We start from the raw sequence: 18,820 nt of genomic DNA, 5'->3' as shown, positions 1-18,820 counted from the left end.
AGCTACCAGTATCTGTTAAATTCCATGAGCATCAACTTTGTGAAGTCAAGCGAAGACAATGTAATAAAGACACAGAATGTATCGCAGTGAGAGCTTGGAATACATGGTGATAAGTTTATCTTATTGCAGTAATGTAGTACACATTATTACATATACAATGCCTTATGGAAATGCTTAAAAATTGCATAGAAAACATTCTAGAAGAATGTATATACTTGGAATCTGAAACATTATGAGAATGAATACATTTCAATGACTGCATCATTAAAGTTTAAAAGAAATTAAGTTACAACAGTCTGAACATGCACCCAAAAAACGTGTCTTCACACTTCAGAGTGTAAACTCCAGCAATTCAATAGTAAAATTAGCCTGAGTCCACATTACATTGTAATTTATGTGATGTTTGTTTAAAATTTAACTGCAAGCTCACTGGTTTGTTGAAGTTTTATGTTTGGGCTCTGAAAGATGTCAAGATGATATGCAATTCTCTCAAACTCAAGCTTCAAATCTTGTGTGGGATTGTAATTTCTGGCCTCATATTCTTACCAACAGGACGAGGGGTGAACATACTTGCTACTCTGAGCATACTATTAAGAGCTTACATGACAATAAGCAAACATTGTTCCTGCAATCTGATGATTAAGGACATCTGGAAGCAGGTAATTGTGAGGCAAGTGCAGTGACTTCAACAAGGCACACGTGATCTCATAGTTAAGACTGCAATCACGTTCGCTGGTGGTGCCGGTCCTGAGTAATGTGGGTGTGGTGTAATAAGTTTCACATGAAAATGAAAGAAAAGCACCTAGTCAAGTAGTCTGGCTTCTCAACCCCTGTCAGTGTACAGCATGTAAGGAGACCAGACGTAATAAGGTAAGACTGTGCTTTGTAATTGAGCTAAAGTGTGAATGTAATATTACTTATATCAGTGTACTTGTCTGTCAATTACCTCTGAGTTCTCAGTGGGCTTTCACCCCTTCTCGCTGCAGTTAGGATTTTAAAGTAGACAACCAGTCCTAGTTCTTTCTCAGCAAGGTGCAGCAGCAGATGAGGACATAAGAATATGCTAACAATATGTGTGAACTTAAAAAGTGGATTAAACTAGGTATGATTTGAAAAAAAAATCAGCTAGAGTGTTAGGTAATTGTACATTTTTCAAAAGCGTATCTATGTACACGTCGGGCATAGGTTTTTGATAAGAGCAGTATTTGCACAAGGTAAGCGATAATGGAAGACTGCAAAAGAGACTTTGATCTGGAAGCTTCTCATGTTTTAGTTCCGTCTTTTATTTACAAGCACAATGCTTTTGTGGTGTTCTTTGGTTAAAATATAGTTTCTAGTAGTAAAAATAATAAAATATTTAAACCTTCAATGTCTGGGTAAAATCTAGATCAGGAATATTGTATCTTTACTTTGGAAAATTGTCTTTATATATTTGGTTGAAACTCTCCAATAAGACAAGAGGGACATGTAGAAAATAATTCTGCAGCTGTGTGTTGCAGTAAAATACTGTACATTCCTGGCCAGAGATACATTTTATTGAAACTTATTAAAAATTATAGCAAATTGTATTCTATTAACAGTAAAAGGTCTAGAACTCCAGAGCATTAAAATAAAACACTTCAAAGACAGTTTAAATGACATAGTAGTGAATTGTAATATTAATGGTATCTTCAATGTACTTACTGTATGTCATACTGTATGACAAAGGGTCAAGGATGAATTCAGGAGATACGCTTTTCAGATCAGAACAATATTTGTCATTAAGTTACAAGCATTCTGATTTTTAAAATAAAAACAAAATATATGGATGGGAATTACACTGCAAAAAACTGTAAACTCAGTGTCAAATTGAACAAAGATGACTCATGTACTTATATAGATGTTGATGGAACACAATTCTATATTACTATTGCATCCTCAATGGTTAAGATATAATATAGCCTATTATAGGAGATGTTTCAGTTGTTCTAGAAATATTTGATTACATATTTAATCTGCAATTCTAATGTGTCTTAAACTGTTTAGATACAGTTTCTTATTTTATGAGGTCAAAGTGGATCAAGCACAGTCAGACATAATAAGTGCTCCCAAAATAGTTTTATTCTACCATCTGTACTGATCTGTTTCAGACTATTAAATAGATTTTACCACCTTTGCAAATGATCACAGCCATTTTGAAAAAAAAACCCCAACAACAGCATTTTGGCATGTTGGAGGTGACAGTTAAACAGGAGGAGAAATGCCCTGTATTTAACTCTGATGTTAAAGCACCGTCCGTTCCTTGCTCTGCTGAAAGGCCTGTGAAGAAAACGAAAGGTCAAATAAAACCTGCTATAGCTTTTACAACTGATCATAAATGAAACATTCTTGTACTGTGAAATTAATGAATTCATATTCAAGTTCCGTTAACTTATAGTGACTGCCTTTTCTTAAACAACAACAGACACGTACACTGTACATAGTGTAGGCTTGTGGCGCTGGTCAGGGTTAGCTACAGTATATCATGCTGAAGTGTCCTAGGAATGGTGAAACAGCTGTCTGGATTAACATTTATCAAGCACAGTCTGGCTGTGAGGAATTCCATCGAAAAGAAAATGCTAACAGGCGTTTGAAAGGTTTTTATTATCTTTTATTTTTCAAGTATAGTTTTCTTCCAATACAGTTGGAAAATGTCACTGGAGAGTGAACAGCAGAAACCAGCTAATGGAAATAAGCATGGCGATGGAATGAGGGCAAGGCCATAACGACTTCAGTAGAAGAGTGGTTTCATTTGAACAAGGTCCAAACATAACAATGCAGAATGCAGGCTACTCCACTATTTAAAATGTTACATCTTTTAACTCAAAGTAAAGTTCAGTGAACGACAACTGAATGCCTTTAAAACTAATAAATTTGCCAAACAAACTACAAACAGTATTTTCATCAATTAGTGAAAGATATCCCTAGACCTAATGCTTGTAGAAGCAAAATAAGAATAAGATTCTCAAAACATCTAGTAATATTAACACTTTTATCAGTATTTTGTCATAACAGGTTGCAATAATACATATTATTAGAGACAGATTCTTCCCACAAACTGAGATGACTGAACTCCACCCCCTGCCACTGGATCACACTGGTGTTCTTTTTTTAAAGTTGTATGTTATTTCACTTGTTGTTGTTGCTGCTGTTCTGTGTTTGTTTTTGGCGATCCCTTTAACGTCTTTGTTATTGGAGCACGTGTACAAATAAGCATTTCATTGCACTTTCAGTGCATATGGCAAAACACTGAACTGAACTATGTGTTACAGGTACTTAAAATCTGAATGACGTACAAAAATGTATAATCAAAAGTTAAAACATATCGCCCAGAATAATGATGTCCTGGGCATACAATTGTGACGGTGTTTATTTTTCTTTCTTTTCCGACATGGAGGACTGAAACGTCTCTGTGACGGAAGAAATGATACCTCGTTGGTCTCTACAGATAAGGTAAAGACGAGACTACAAGAGACCGCGCAACCCACGTGGCCGCGCTTTGGCAGGGGAGACCGGGGAAACCCAGATTCATGAAGCCGAGGGTGAGAGGACGACGGAAGCAAGCCTTCAAATGAAAGGGGATGTCGCGGCTTTTAAAGAATATAAACCTTGCGCGATCAAGACGATGCAGTACTCCAAGCGCCATTGCTTCTGGACCGTTGTGGGGGTCTTGACTTACCTCCTTGACATCGGGACCGATGTCTGGGTTGCCTTCCAGTACTTTATGGATGGACGGTACGCCTGGTTTGCGCTGACTCTCTTATTCGTGGTCAGTGCAACAGTTACAATTCAGATATTCAGCTACTCCTGGTTCAAAGATGACCGAGAGAGAGAGCGTGAAGAATTAACACAGGAAGAGCAAGAGGCTCCGGGGCACTGTATCTTTCTCTTGCACCTGCTGCAGATGGGGATATTTACGAGGTTGTATGAAATTGTTTTTTTTTTTCACAATTACGTTAAGTTTTCGTATTGTAGCAGACGTGTTTCTTTTAAAACTTTTTGCCGTTCTGTCGGACAAAAATACCCTTGTAGCGAGGATATACGAGACCATCGGAAGGGTAAAGTCAGTCAATTTTATCGCCAAATCAACCCTTCGAATTGTTAGGAATTGTTATCGTGGTGCGCTCGAAATCACAAAAACATGACATATTCAAGAAGAGAAAGGAAAATCATAAATAGCATACACACATCATGCATAAAATACAATTTGCAGTATTTGCATTACAGCGAAGACAGAATACGCCAAATCACAAATACATATTTTAATAGTTTTATACCAGTGTACATAAGTTAATAATGAGGTGAGATGGCAGATGTCAAGGGCGGAGTAGATAGAAGTGCAGGCTGAACTCCAGGAAAAAATTTCCCAAGTGGTTTGGCGGCCAAGAGGTGAGAGTTTTTATTAGCGTAGATATTGTGTTTTCTCAATGTTACCCTGGGGCTATAGGCTGTTTGCTATTCTAGACCAGTATTTTATGCGACTGTGATATTGTCTGGACTTGCTCATGTTAATGCTAGTCTCACTAAATTTGGAGTAAATGAATCTTAGATTTTCTGTGGAACACTGCAACCTGAAAATCATATTAGTACTTTATGTTAATTGCAAAGCTCACCATTTTGCAGTTACAAACAGGTGTGTTCTGCTTAACTTTTTTTAACATCTTTAAAAAACACATCTACTGGGATTATTATATAGCACCTAGGCGCTGTTGATGTTGATGCACTAAAAGGTTTTACTTCCCTATTCACATTCTCTTTCTAAACGACCTTACCATTTTAATTTTAAGTTCAGTGGCACCTTTTTCTTCATTAATCAAAAACTTTTCGTCCTGGCCAAATTTCCCCTTGGGCTTTACCAGTCATGGCCTCCTAATAATCCCCCTCTATGAATTGGCTTCATCACTCTGTTCTCCTCCCCACTGAGAGCTGGTGTGTGGTGAGTGTACTGGTGCACTATGACTGCTTTTGCATCATCCAGGTGGGGGCTGCACGCTGCTGGTGGTGGAGGGGAGTCCCCATTACCTATAAAGTGCTTTGAGGGGAGTTCCCAGAAAAGTGCTATATAAGTGTATTATTATTATTATTATTATTATTATTATAATGCATTGGGAAGCAATCTTAAAACATGCAACTCCTAATTGGACAGATCAACACAGATCATTTTACTGTAGGTCCATTGCTGTTCCTGATCATTATTAACAATCTACAGTACCTTTAAAGCGCTTTTAGTGGAGTGTCCAGAAGCAAGCAAGTGTTCAGCATATGGCATTGTCAGAAACTCTGTACGGCTGAAAATGCCCTATCTGGAGAGGTCCCAAACCTCTCCCAGCTCTTTTCAATGAGATGAAGACTGTGGCACTGATGGAGGCCCGGAGAATCCAGAGATGGGCAGTGACACTGTGAGCCTTTGAATACTCCATAGTGTACAAGACAGGGAAGGATTGTGTGAATGCCGATGCTTTAAATCATCTTCCACATCCAGAGACACCTGAGAGCCCAGAGCCTGACGACAGAGTGTTGCTCTTTGAGGATGCAGACACTGACCTGGTGAAAGCCATCCAAGTCGGATCATGGAAATGTACAGACCCTATTCTACCCAGAGTAAGAGACTGTGTGCTTAAATGCTGGGAAGAACAAACCGAGAGAAGTGGACGTGTATCCTGTAATCTCAGAGACTTCAGCTCTTACAATGGATTGTTTATACATCATAAACAATTATACAGCTTTAGCAATTGATGCATACCTCAGATGGTCGTGTCAGACAACGGAGCATGTTTTGCCAGCACAGAATTCAAGGAATTCATGAGAAGGGATGGTATTATTCACGTAACTTCAGGCTTCTTGAAATGGGCTGGTAGAGTGTGCTGTTCAGACTTTAAAGGAAATTGTGGGGTAAAAAGCTCTGAGGGGAGTATATCAGCTAAAGTAGGTCGAGTGCTTTTCAGTTACAGGATCACACCACAAACCACAAGAAAACAGTCCCCTGTTGAAATGTTAATGAGCCACCAACTGCATTCCACCCTTGACTTAGAGTAGCCAGACCTAAAAAAGAAAACGAGAGAAAACCAACAACAGCAGCAGAAGACAGGATGTGACGGGCAGACTTCAGGATTGTAATTTCCAAAAGGGAGACGATGTTTTAAACCAGAAACCTTAGTGATGGTCCAGAGCAGATCCCGGGACTGCAAAAGCAAGAGGTGCAGTGTCATGAACTGGGAGGCAGAGCGTACAGGAGGTGGAAGTGTGGGGAGACGTCATGTGGATCATATTCATCGAGGGCATGAAAAACCGAGAAAGAGCAGCAAAAGTGTGGAGGCAAGTCAATCAATCAGGCCCAGAACGCTCAGACTTGGTCATGGTGTCACCAGCCGGTTCATTCATAGCAGCAGAAACCCCCAGGCCAACAACACCACCGGAAGGTGGAAAAAGATGGGGAGCAAGCTGCCTTTCACAGAGAACCAGCAAACTTCCATGGTATTTGAAAGATCTTGAACTGGGAAATTCAAAAGTTCACTAGGGTGGTAGTTTTGTTTCAGAAGTGTAACTGTGTGTTCTGTTAAACCTGTAAAAAAACAAACTCCAGGCTTAAGGGAGATGGAATGTAGTAGATTGTATTTACTGGTGGTGCCACTAGAGGGAAGTATACTTTAAGTATACTTAAGTGCTTTACTAATACTAACATAACTGTATCTGTTGATGGGTAGCACAGTGGGACCCTGACTTCAATTCTGGACCTGGATTGATGTGATTGATGTTGAGTTTGCATGTTCTCCTCATGTTCTTTTGGGATACCTTCAGGTGCCTGTAAAATTCACTCTGATGTGAGTGTGTGCATATTGGTGTCTTTGTGTGCCCTGCAATTATGTCTGAAACATGATTTCTGCAACATGCGTGCAGGTGAGTGTGAATTCCATTGTCAAGTTCAGTTTGTTAGAAACCTCCTGACACTTCACAATTACAAAATGACTGTCATGCCTTTGTGCTATTTACAATAAATGTTAACACGCAGAGCAGACATTCATAATTCTGTCAGTATCCATTAGTTCCACATGACCATGAACTATGAGTGCTTATTAAGGTTATGCTGTGTGTCTACTTTTGTCAAAGATTGTCCTTTCCGTGTGATCTGAGAGACTTGTGTGGGAGCGTGTTTATTTAAGCATGTTATTTATGTCATTGAAAAAATTGACTTGAAGTAAATAAAGTACAGCTCCTTTTCTGAAACAAGCTTCAGGCAATAGCACTGTTTGGTCAATAGCGTAGCACATGGAGGACAGCATTGATCAATTCAAAAGAAAGTTCGTGAGTGTATCATTTCCTCTGTCAAAATGATTCTTGGGGAATCAAGCCTGCTAGTTTCATCCTAATCTTTCCCTTCTTCAAAGTTATTTGAAAAACATTTTTAAAGCCCCTGGAAATGGCCTGAAGGAATGTATTAGTATTTTGCGGTAGTTGTTTTTTCCTTACATTATATTGTTGAAAATGATTCAATTACAGTTGAACCCATATCTGATATTTTGGAACCCATTCCTTCCAAGACAAAGTCAATAATATACTGTGGAGTGCCCCAGGGATGTGTGAATTTACCACTGCTCTTCACTCTTCACTTCACTAGATGAATGATTGTGTTGCCAGTGGTCCAGATCAGTTCCTCATCAACTTTTCTGATACCTCCACCTTACTTTCTTTGATGAAAGATAATGATTGATCAGAATGCCTGGATTTTAAATACTTAAACTAAAAAACAGAATAAATTGCCTTTGGTCTTTGAACAGGATGAATACCCACCCCCAGTTATCATTTGTTATGGGCCCTTTAAAGAAGTTATATCCTCTAAATATCTGTAAATACACATACAGTAGATGCTAATCTGTCTGGGTAGGCATATGCTGACTTTATATGTGATACAGTGTGACAACAAATTTACTTCCATAGTAGGTTACAGGTTTTTGGTGCTAGTAGACAGATTCTGTCTGTGTTTTTCAGTTCTGTGGTACAAAGTGCTGTGCACTATGGGATAGCTGTCTGGTATAACAATCTTTCTGTGCAATAAAAAGCCTATACATTCGGACTCTTCAGGATGTGATCTAAGATAGTAGGGCTTCCAGCTGAGCTGAGCTTACGTTACAAGTATATTGAGACTAGATGTTAGTAGCTCATCTGATCCCTCACATGTTCTGCTTGAAGAATACCAGCTGATGCCTTCCAACAAGCTGTTTTGAAGTTTATGGGCAAGTGCAATTAGTGGTTAGTTGCAAAAATGAAGGGTAACTGTGCAATTATAGCGACTCAGGGTGGTTGTAGGGGAATTAAACATGAGTTCTGGTAATCTACGTGGATTCCTGTAGGAGTGAGGGGTAATGACTTTGTAAGGGTTGCTGTCTTTCATGTAATGTTATATTTCTTTTTAATGTCATGTTTATATGTACTGTTTGTATGTTTTTATAAGTCTCTGTGTAAAACATACTGTAGGTGCAGTGATGCAAAACAAATGTCTGAGAAATCAGACAATAAAGTATTATTGGACCATATTGTATCGTATTTACTCCCAAGAACCCAAGAATGTTGCTTTATTTTCATACCAAAATACACATTTCTCTCTGTATATCTATACGTTTTCACAACAGCAAGAACTCTGTTTCTTTAAGTTGGTGAGATGACAGCTGCAGTTAAATTGCCCAGTAAAAGAAAAGAATGGCAGTTGTATAAAACTTTTATTTTTTATTGTCTTTATGCTCTTTAAAGGTATATCTGGCTTCTTGGTAAAGGGTTCAAAGCAATGAAGTCCAGATGCTCTGTGAGTTACCAGGGAAATAACATCCACTGTGTGGCGTTCGCTGAGGCAGCCGACGTCAGCATGCTCAGGCTGTTCGAGACCTTCCTGGAGAGTGTTCCCCAGCTCGTCCTGCAGCTGTACATCATCCTGGAATACGGCAACATCATCACCATTCAGTGTAAGTGCAGAGCTACAGTATGTACTGCTGGCGAGCTGCACAGAGCGAAAACACCTGGCCACCATTAGTACAAGTACAAGGTGAAAATGGAAAAAAAAGTCTTTCAAAAAGAAACTTTCATCCTGATCTATTACAAAAAAAAACATTTCAGTAGTTTGGTCAAATTCTAATAATGACAAAATGGAGCAGTGTAGTGGCTCTGTGGCTCAGGATCTGCGCCTGTGGCTGGAAGGTTGCTGGTTTGTATCCCGCGGCCGGCAGAGGAATCCTACTCCGTTGGGCCCCTGAGCAAGGCCCTTAACCCCAGCTGCTCCAGGGGCACCATATAAATGGCTGACCCTGAGCTCTGAACCCAAGCTTCTCAAGTGATCTTATCTTAAAATGAACTGAAGAATATTAAGAGATAGCACACTTAATATTTTGGTAAACTCACCAGGCTGAGGAAATGACGGTTCTGGTCAGAGATGTTTCCTCACTGAGGAATGAAACAGGGATGCAGCTGCAAGGGTGAAGTTGGGGTGAAGAGAGGGGTAGCCATGGAGTATTTTGACTTCCTCTTGAACATCCTTTAAATGACACCATTAAGTAATATGGTTTAAATATGTCACCCTTTTCAACTGGATACAAAGTGTTGGAATGTACAGGATCAGCTGGGGAAATCTGATTGTCAGCTTTTCTTTGTGCAGAAAATTTTAGAGCTGCTCAGCAGTTTGCTAAAAATACAATACCTGTTGTGCCATGTCAGTAGTTACGTGAGAAATTAAGTATTTTATGCTTTTACTAACCCTTCATCTTTAACTGAATTTCCAGATATTACCATCCTGACCTCGTTCTTCAGTATTGCCTGGGCCACTGTGGACTATCAGAGGTGTCTTCGGAGATCCTTACATTATAAGGAAGAAATGCATGCTGGCTTATCCACTGTGGTGTACCTGCTTTATAAACTCTTCACAGTGACCTCACGTGTGTTAAGCATAATTCTCCTGACCATTTTGAATGTGGTCTGGACTTCGGCATTGGTTGTTGTGTGGCTGTTTGGCACTCTTTGGGCCTTCAGACAGAAGACAAATTTCTGCACATCCAAAAATTTGGAGGTTTTTTATCGAATGATTGTAGGAGTTCTCCTTGTTTTCACATTTTTTAATGTGAAAGGACAAAACACGAAAGTATCAATGACAATTTACTATATACTTTCTGCATTACAGATTTTGTTCATTATTTTAGTAATTTACTTTTTGAAGCCATCAGCTCAAAGGACAGATTATTTCTTTCCAATTTGTATCGCAGTAATATGCACTTTTGTTTTGGGTATTTTTTGTCTTGTTCTTTACTATAAATTCTTTCACCCCAAAAAATACTGTGTTGTGGAAGCTGATGAAGTCGACGGGTTGGAATTGGGGGCAAGCAGACAAAAACCGTCGCGAATGAACACTTTTTTACAGCAGTAAAATTTGTTTTGCTTGTGGAAATGTTTATTCCTAGCATTGCATATAAAGCACACTGGGTGGCGCCAGTGTTACAACTTTTTTTGGTGTAAAAATTCAGGCACAGAAGTTCATCTCACTTGAATTGAAAATATTTCACCAAAATAATGGCTCTTTGTAGGTTGGATCTGTAAAGGATATTTTTAACTAAAGCTAAAAATAATTATATGTATATCAATGCCCACATGGTATATTTGAACATTGATATGCATTCAATTTTCCTGTACTTGTATACAGTATATATTTAATGTTTCTGAGTGTTCTGATTATTTATAAATTGATTATTTATACTTTCCCAAATGTATTAAAATATTTCACTTTATTTTGCATTTCCCTATCCCTTGCAACCCAATCACTGTTTCTTTTTATATATTGTTAAAAAGATCTCTCAGAATGAACTGGCATTATCTTTTACAACACTGGATTTTGCACAACTACTAACACTCAGCTGCTGGCCTGTGGTTGTGTTAATAGTAGGTTATTTATTGAAAGCCACTGGTGTAGAAAAAGGATTGATACAAAGAAACTGGGGAATGAACAGCAGAGCATCTCTCTTAAAATGATGTTGAAAAGTGGCATTCAATAATTAAAACACTTATTTTAACAATTAATTATTCATTGATTTTTTTATATTTGTTATTTCTTGTATTCCTACATTTATTAATTTGTTTAAATTTTGACAAAATATGTTGTACATGGATCACCTGTGGGAAACTCGCATGGTTTTAGGTAGAGTAGTAGGGTAGTTTATTGCCATATGTACATTGGAGTTCTTAATCGTACTGATCTCTCGGGACATACACAGTACAACAGACAACACCACACAATGTAGACAGTACATCACATAATAAATAATAACAACAGGAACAATGAATATGTTGTGGACAATAAATATTTAGTAGTGAGAAAAAAACAGGGTAGACCATGCAAAAAATGCAGAGTGCAGGTGTGTATTGAGTCTGAGGCATTGCAGTTAGCTTTTGAGGATGTGTACTGCAGTAGGATAGAAGCTGTTTTTGAGTCTAGTGGTCTTTGCTTTAACAGTGAGGTACTGCTTACCAGAGCACAGGGGGGAGAACGTTTTGTGGTCGGAATGGTTGGGATCCGGAATGATAGATTGGGCTTTATTGTGACAGCGGATAGTGTGAATCCTCTGTGCCGTTGTCACAAGCCTTTGTAGTGCATCTCTGTCATGCCTGGTAGTACTGCTGTACCACACAGTGATGCCACCAGTGAGGGCACTTTCTATGGTGCTGCAGTAAACGTTAATGAGGAGCTGCTTCCCCATTCTGCATTTCTTTAAGCACTGCAGAAAGTGCAGGCATTGTTGTGCCTTTTTCAGACAGGCTACACTGTTGTGAGACTGAGCCAAGTCGGTGGAGATCTGCAGGCTGAGGAACCTGAAGCAGCTGACAGTTTCCACTGCTGTGCCATTGATGCTGGTTGGGGCGTGACTCCCTCTGCGTCTCCTTAAGTCCACAATGAGCTCTTCTGTCTTGTTGACATTCAGGGCCAGATTGTTGTTAAGACACCATCTTGTAAGGTTTAACAGTTTCATAACTAGCCACTTCTGCCTTGTGTCATTGTGACTGATTGACAACACTACAAAACACTTCTCAGATACTGTACATGAAGCAAAAAGCATTTTCCATTTCACTTGAAAACTGTCCTGTGTTTACTAACAGCTTAGGTCCGGAAGTCTGATTGTCATCCCTATATAGAACGTGTTACATTGTTCAAATAATAACATAATAACCACACTTAATGTATCATTAATATTTTTACTGTAATACTCCTCAAGACGTAATAAGCCATGAACACTGAAATAATGCTTTTGTTTTTTAACATCATTAGTTTAGTAATTGCAAATTAATGTCATGAAAGTGCTGCTTAGATGTCAAATGTATTGTATAATATGTCAATGATTGTTATGTAGGATTCAAAAGTGTGCATATTCAAGGACTTATGCATGATTACATTGGCTTATTCACAATTTCAATCTGAATATTTCATACCTTGCCTCAGCTCCATTGAGCACCAATGAACGTAGGGAAGACTAGGGAAGAAATTAACATGCAGCTGGTAGTTAACTTGCAACTCCAGTCCATCCACATACAGCAGTCCAGGCTCATGTAAAACCACGGCTATGGATTTACACCAAAGACAGGTGTCTGGTATTAAAGGATTCTGTTGCTTTAAGGTGTAGTTCAATGTTATTCAGTGTAGCAGTTAGAAAAGGTAGGTGAGTGCCTTGAGAAACATGGAAATCAGCTTGAATGTATACAAGATAGGTCTTGATAGATAGACACGTAACTGGAGTATTTGACACATTCAGCATGAAATATATTTAGATGTTCAGAATACTTTAAATAAGCTACCCTATAAAAGACTAATTGTCAAATTACAGGCAATAGGTACTGTGGGAAGTGTGTTTGTTTGGATTAAGAATTCATTAATAGCTTGAAAATGCCACTGATCAAATTGAACACCTTCTATGCTCAGTTTGAAGCCAGCAACACAGAACCAGTCAACAGAGCTGCCCCCTCCGCAGCTGACCAGGTGCTCTCACTGCAGATGAGGTGAGGAGATCTCTGCTAAAAATGAACACACACAAGGCTGCAGGACCCGACGGCATACCCAGTCGCGTCCTCAGAGCCTGCGCCAGTCAACTGGCGGGTGTATTCACAGACATTTTCAACATGTCCCTGGCCCAAGCCGTAGTCCCCACCTGCTTCAAGATTACCACCATCATCCCAATACCGAAGAAAACCACAGTGGCATGTCTTAATGACTACCGACTGTTGGCACTAACACCAGTCATCATGAAGTGCTTCGAGAGGCTGGTCATGAGGCACATTAAGGACACCATTCCAAACACAGTGGACCCGTACCAATTTGCCTACCGGCCCAACAGATCCACAGATGACACAATCTCCATTGCCTTACACACTCCCCTATCCCATCTGGATGAAAAGAACACATACGCAAGACTACTATTCATCGACTTCAGCTCAGCTTTTAACACTATCATTCCAGAGAAACTAGTCAAGAAACTCAGCGCACTGGGTCTCAACACCACCCTCTGCAACTGGATTCAGGACTTTCTGACAGGCAGACCTCAGGCTGTCAGGCTTGGAAACCACACCTCCAGCACACTAACTCTGAACACTGGGGTCCCCCAGGGTTGTGTGCTTAGTCCATTGCTCTACTCCCTCTACATCCACGACTGAAAGGCCAAACACAACACCAACTCCATCATCAAGTTTGCCGATGACACCACAGTTGTAGGTCTGATCACAGACAATGATGAGAGGGCCTACAGGTAGGAGGTCAATCTCCTTACAACGTGGTGTGAAGACAACAACCTCACCCTCAATGTCAGCAAAACCAAGGAGCTGATCGTTGATTTCAGAAAACTGCAAAACGGACATGCCCCTATCTACATCAACGGGACTGAAATGGAAAAGATCAGAAACTTCACATTTCTTGGCGTCCGTATCACCGAGGACCTCACATGGTCTCTCAACACTACCTGTCTGATCAAGAAAGCATAACAGCACCTGTACTTCCTAAGACGGTTGAAGAAGGCTAAGATATGTATCCAGATCCTCACTAACTTTTACAGATGCACTACAGAAAGCACACTGACAGGTTGAATCATAGTGTGGTATGGCAACTGCAGTATTACTGACCACAAAGCCCTATAGCAGGTGGTGAAAACTGCCCAGTCCATCACTGGGGTTGCTCTCCCATCCATCCAGGACATTTATGACAGACGGTGCTTGAGGAAAGCTCTAAGCATCAGCAAAGACCCCACACAACCCAACTACAGACTATTTGACCCTCTACCATCTGGAAAATGGCACTCGGGCCCAGACTACCAATCTCAGTGACAGTTTTTACCCCTGCACTGTCAAACTATTAAACTTCCAGCCTCTCTCACCTACGATCTGAACCTCACAGTGCCTCCTCTCTTACCAAAACTCAAACACACATTGAAATCTACCTCTACCTCACATGTCAAGAAGCTCACTCCCCATAATTTTCTATCCTTTGTTTCATTCTGTTGATGTATGATTTTGCACTGCACATTACCTGTTACCTGTTGTTGTTGTGTACATTGCCTGTTGTCTCTGTTTTTCTTTTCTTATACAATTGTATTGTTGTTTTTTTGTATTTCTTACCGTCTGAGAGCTAGCTAAATAGCATTTCATTATACCATATACCTGTATATGAGTATAATGACAATAAACTTGAACTTGAACTTGAGCTTGAAGTGATGTAATTAGTGGAGTGCCACAGGGATCTGTACTAGGACCTGATGCAAGTTTTCAAAATCGCCAAAGCCATCAACAGAGTCAGCTCTGTGGACATCTTCCAAATCAACACTGAAACATGACCTATGGGAGACAGATATTGGATTTGGAAATGAATTTCAAACTGAGAACAGCAGGCATTTTTTATGCAAAAGTTTGTGGAAGTATGAACATGCTACCCAGCTATATTGTTGAAATGGCTTAATGGGTTCATTGAATCCATAGGCTGCTTATCTTCAAATGGGTTAGATGGGCCCATCATGAGGTGAATGCCCTGTCTTATGTTCTTCAATGGATAAAGTTATTAGAAATTTTGAGGTCTGCTTCCTGTCAGGAGTATACGAAAGACCAAAAATGAGACAAGGCAGCTCAGAATTGCCCGTGTGATATGTATAGCGTATGTTTCTACTTCCTGTGTGTATAACATTGTGCTTATTAATGTTTATTTTCCAATGATTGTTTGTTCATCATCAATCAATCCAATGATTGTGATTTTGTCTGTTTGTTCTGTTTTTAGTAGGTAAATCTGAATGTACAGTATAATTGTTTCTTTGGTTCTGCAGGAGCTACTTCTCTTTTAAGAATTAAAAGATACATTTTAGTTTCAACTATAAAATTGGTTCCTTCAAGACTGCATTGATTTCTTAGATTTAATGATCTGTTTGCTAGTTATTTTTCTAAATTATACATTTTTTAAACATTCATTTTGGACAGATATTTACCAGACCATGGAAACAGTAAGGAATACATTCCATGTAATGCTGTTTCCACCTTGAACAGCTATAGCACCCCAGATCAACACCTTTGTGATGAATAGAGGACAGGATAACCTAAATAGGCCATACTTCTTCAAAACGTTCATTTTTTAAATTGGCACATACATAAATAAACTATGTCACGCTTACGTATCAAACACTAAAAGAATGAAGGGCACGATTTTTGATGGGTTTAAATTATAAGTGCAGGAGCTTAGTTTACAGATGAATAACAAAGGTGTTTCTCGTTCATTCTGTGATCTATCACTTTACTATATCAAAACAAACAGGGCACAGTTTACAAGACAGAATGCATGTATGGGCCCTCAAAGGAGAACCCTTGGTAGTTGTGAAAAAATGCATAATAACTTCATATTGCCAATAGGTATTCGATTTTCCAAATTTAAACTTGGATTAAATTACCACAACAATTAGGCAGAATTCAAATTGTATAGAACAAATTGTTTTGATAAAATAGTTTTCATCGGGTGGTATTTAACATCATTGTTTTTAATGTTAGTTGGATAAGCATAAAACAATAACTGTAAAATGATCTGTCAGATTTATTTATTTTGATAAGTGGCTGAAATTCAGCACAAGATATATAACTATCACCACCATAAGTCCTATAAATCCTGCAGGTAGTTTTTCGTACCTCTTTTTTTTAAAGAATATCATCAAGTGCATATTACTTAAGAACTCTGACCTAAGGGCACTTACAAATGAACGTATATATATATACTGTGGAGAAGAAAAGTTGGATGTTTAAGAATCTTTTCTGAGTTAATTTTAAGATAACAAACTAATTTAATTTTGTTTTGACTACCATCAAAATATTGTGGAAGCCCGAAAATCAGAATTCAACACAACTTTTCCTCTGGGGTATTCATAACAAAGCTGACATCTGTGGTTTCTAGTGAGCTCACCTGCAAAGCATGCTGATGGACTGCAGATTCTTGAAACAGTAGTTGGCTTTCAAATAAACACAGAGATTTCCACTCAGAGCCTAGTGCTTCTTTACTTGTTTATTTAAAAGAGCACTTAACCTTCATTAAACAGTTGCCTTCTGTCAGGAGCACTCTATAAAACTACAAGTTTTAATGAAGAAATTGTGCAGTGGTAAACCACTTCAAGGTTGTTACAGTTTTGTGCTGGGTTTCAAGCTGTTCTTCTGTAGCTCATGATGATTTCATTTAATATGAAACTCTTAAGAAAAAAAAACTTGTTTACAATGCACAGCTTGCTAATATTGTGGTTTGTTTTTGCCACATTTCTTCCTGCAAACCTGCACTAATTAAGCGGTTGTGAGGTCAGTGATCAGAGCTGATCTGTATTTGGAGGGAACAGTATAGGCTTCAATACTGGACAAGAGCTATGACATTTACTATGACAATAAGCCAGCACAAGTTAGAAGTAGAATCTTTAAGGTTGGTCAAGCTCATGTTGGCAGGACGCATGATGAACTGTAGATCTTCATTAAAAAGAAAAAAAATCACTGGGAGATGACAGATGCTTCCACCAGCCTACTTTTCTATGATTGTAGATAGCTTCCGCTGCTTAAAACAGCAGTATCACGTTTTAAAGGCTAGAACAATATCTGTCTTTAATATCATAGTTGATTTCTTTCTTTCTTTTCTTTTTTTTGTTTTTTTTATTTTGTATCAGATTCCCATGTTCCAAAACATAAGAACATACGAAAGGTCGCCCTGTCCAATTGGTTGAAGATCATTCAAGTGAGGATTTGAATAGGCCACTCAAGGACATCTACTTTCTTCTTGTTAAGCCACTCCATTGTAGCTTTGGTTGTGTATCTTTGTCTTGATGAAAGGTAAATGTCCAAGGTCATTAGCTGATTGAAGCATGTTTTCCTCTAAGATTTGCCTCTATTTTGATCCATCCATTTTTCCTTCAGTATTGACAAGCTTGCTAGTCTCTGCAGATGTGGTGTTCAATGGATGATGCACTGTGTTGGGCTGGGGGCTTTGCATTTAGACCAAGATAGTTCCAGTTATGTTTCATCTGAACATTTGACACATCTTTGCAGTATTAACTGCTTAAATGCTTTGTTGACCCTCCATGGGTCTGCCGCTCTGCTGTACAGGTCAGCTTTGTGGAGTTACCAGGATATTGTTGACTCACAGACATTTTCTCCTATCTTAATCATTGAACTCTGTTGCACTCTTTCAAAAAGACTAATCAATAAAGCCGTTGCTGGCCACGTGGTAGTATTGCTAACCGGTTTCCTATTTGATTGGCAGGACAATGTGATCTTGGTAGTTTCTGGTTGTCTTGATACACCTTTCTCTTCTTAGTGTTCATCTTTACCAAGGTTAAAAGGATATTCAGCGAACTTTTTTACTCCCTTTCCCTGATTTGTGCTTTTCTACAACTTCATCCCTGAATTTTATTTTGAAAGCTAATTGTTTTTCCTGGTTGAATCTTTTACTTGAAGTTCACTAAATGAACTGAGGTACCTTACACAGACATTTATTTAGTCTGAAAAGATGTGAATTACTATTATTGTACACGGACAGAAGCCATTCAACTAATTTGTCACTTGTCAAAGTACTTTTGTGCACCTGAACAAGTTTAGGTTTGCCATATTGAGACAATGCAATGCCAGCACATTCAGCATTAGACTGACAATGGGGTGGGGTGAATACTTATGTTTTCAACATATTTTACTGTTTGATTTTTCTTTGCAGCTTTTGCTAACATTTACAGTAATGTCATTTACTTGCAGAAGTGTTCAGTATGAGCATTCAAGTGCTTCCAACAACAAAACAGGACATCATTTGAAGGGGGTAAATACAGTAAGTATACTGATGCTATTGTAATCACATACCTTTGTGAAATTATATTGTTTTAAATGTAATACCTTTAACGTGTATTCAGTTAAGTCTCCAATTCAATAAGTTTAAATGAAGGTCCTCCACACTAATTGTCCGGATGATTTGTGTGGACCAAAATATTGGTGGCATTTTTTGATATATGATATTGAAAATAAATTAGGATTTAAATATTTTAGTAGTGTGCCATTCACTTTAGTTCAGAAATAAGTGTGGTTGCTCTCCTTTGGACTGCCTCCAGGGCAGCTTTCTTGCTCCTAGTGCTGTGAACAGATATTCCAGGTTAGATCTAACCTATATGTTGTGTAATTTTAACATGTCATCCCTTGATTCATAAAGTGAGAACATGTGAGTATGAGAGGAAAAGACAGGTTACAAACAAGAGGAGGCCATTTGTCTCATTTAGTCTATTTGGTAGTTGGTAGCTAATTGATATGATGCTCT

The 18,820-nt window shown here is 38.7% G+C and overlaps 1 protein-coding gene across 1 annotated transcript; it reads left to right on the top strand.

The window, feature by feature from the left end:
- Window positions 1-815: 815 nt before the first annotated feature.
- xkr9 (XK related 9) lies at window positions 816-11,055 on the top strand. Its single transcript, XM_088919113.1, has 4 exons — window positions 816-870; window positions 3,416-3,939; window positions 8,764-8,972; window positions 9,783-11,055. Exons 2-4 carry the CDS (start codon window positions 3,590-3,592, stop codon window positions 10,418-10,420), a joined length of 1,197 nt encoding a protein of 398 aa, XP_088775239.1. The 5' UTR covers window positions 816-870; window positions 3,416-3,589; the 3' UTR covers window positions 10,421-11,055.
- Window positions 11,056-18,820: the final 7,765 nt, after the last annotated feature.

Source organism: Atractosteus spatula, chromosome 6 (assembly GCF_055471065.1).
Source record: "Atractosteus spatula isolate fAtrSpa1 chromosome 6, fAtrSpa1.hap1, whole genome shotgun sequence".
Classification (NCBI taxonomy): Eukaryota; Metazoa; Chordata; class Actinopteri; order Semionotiformes; family Lepisosteidae; genus Atractosteus; species Atractosteus spatula.
This window is presented reverse-complemented; position numbering and strand designations above follow the sequence as displayed.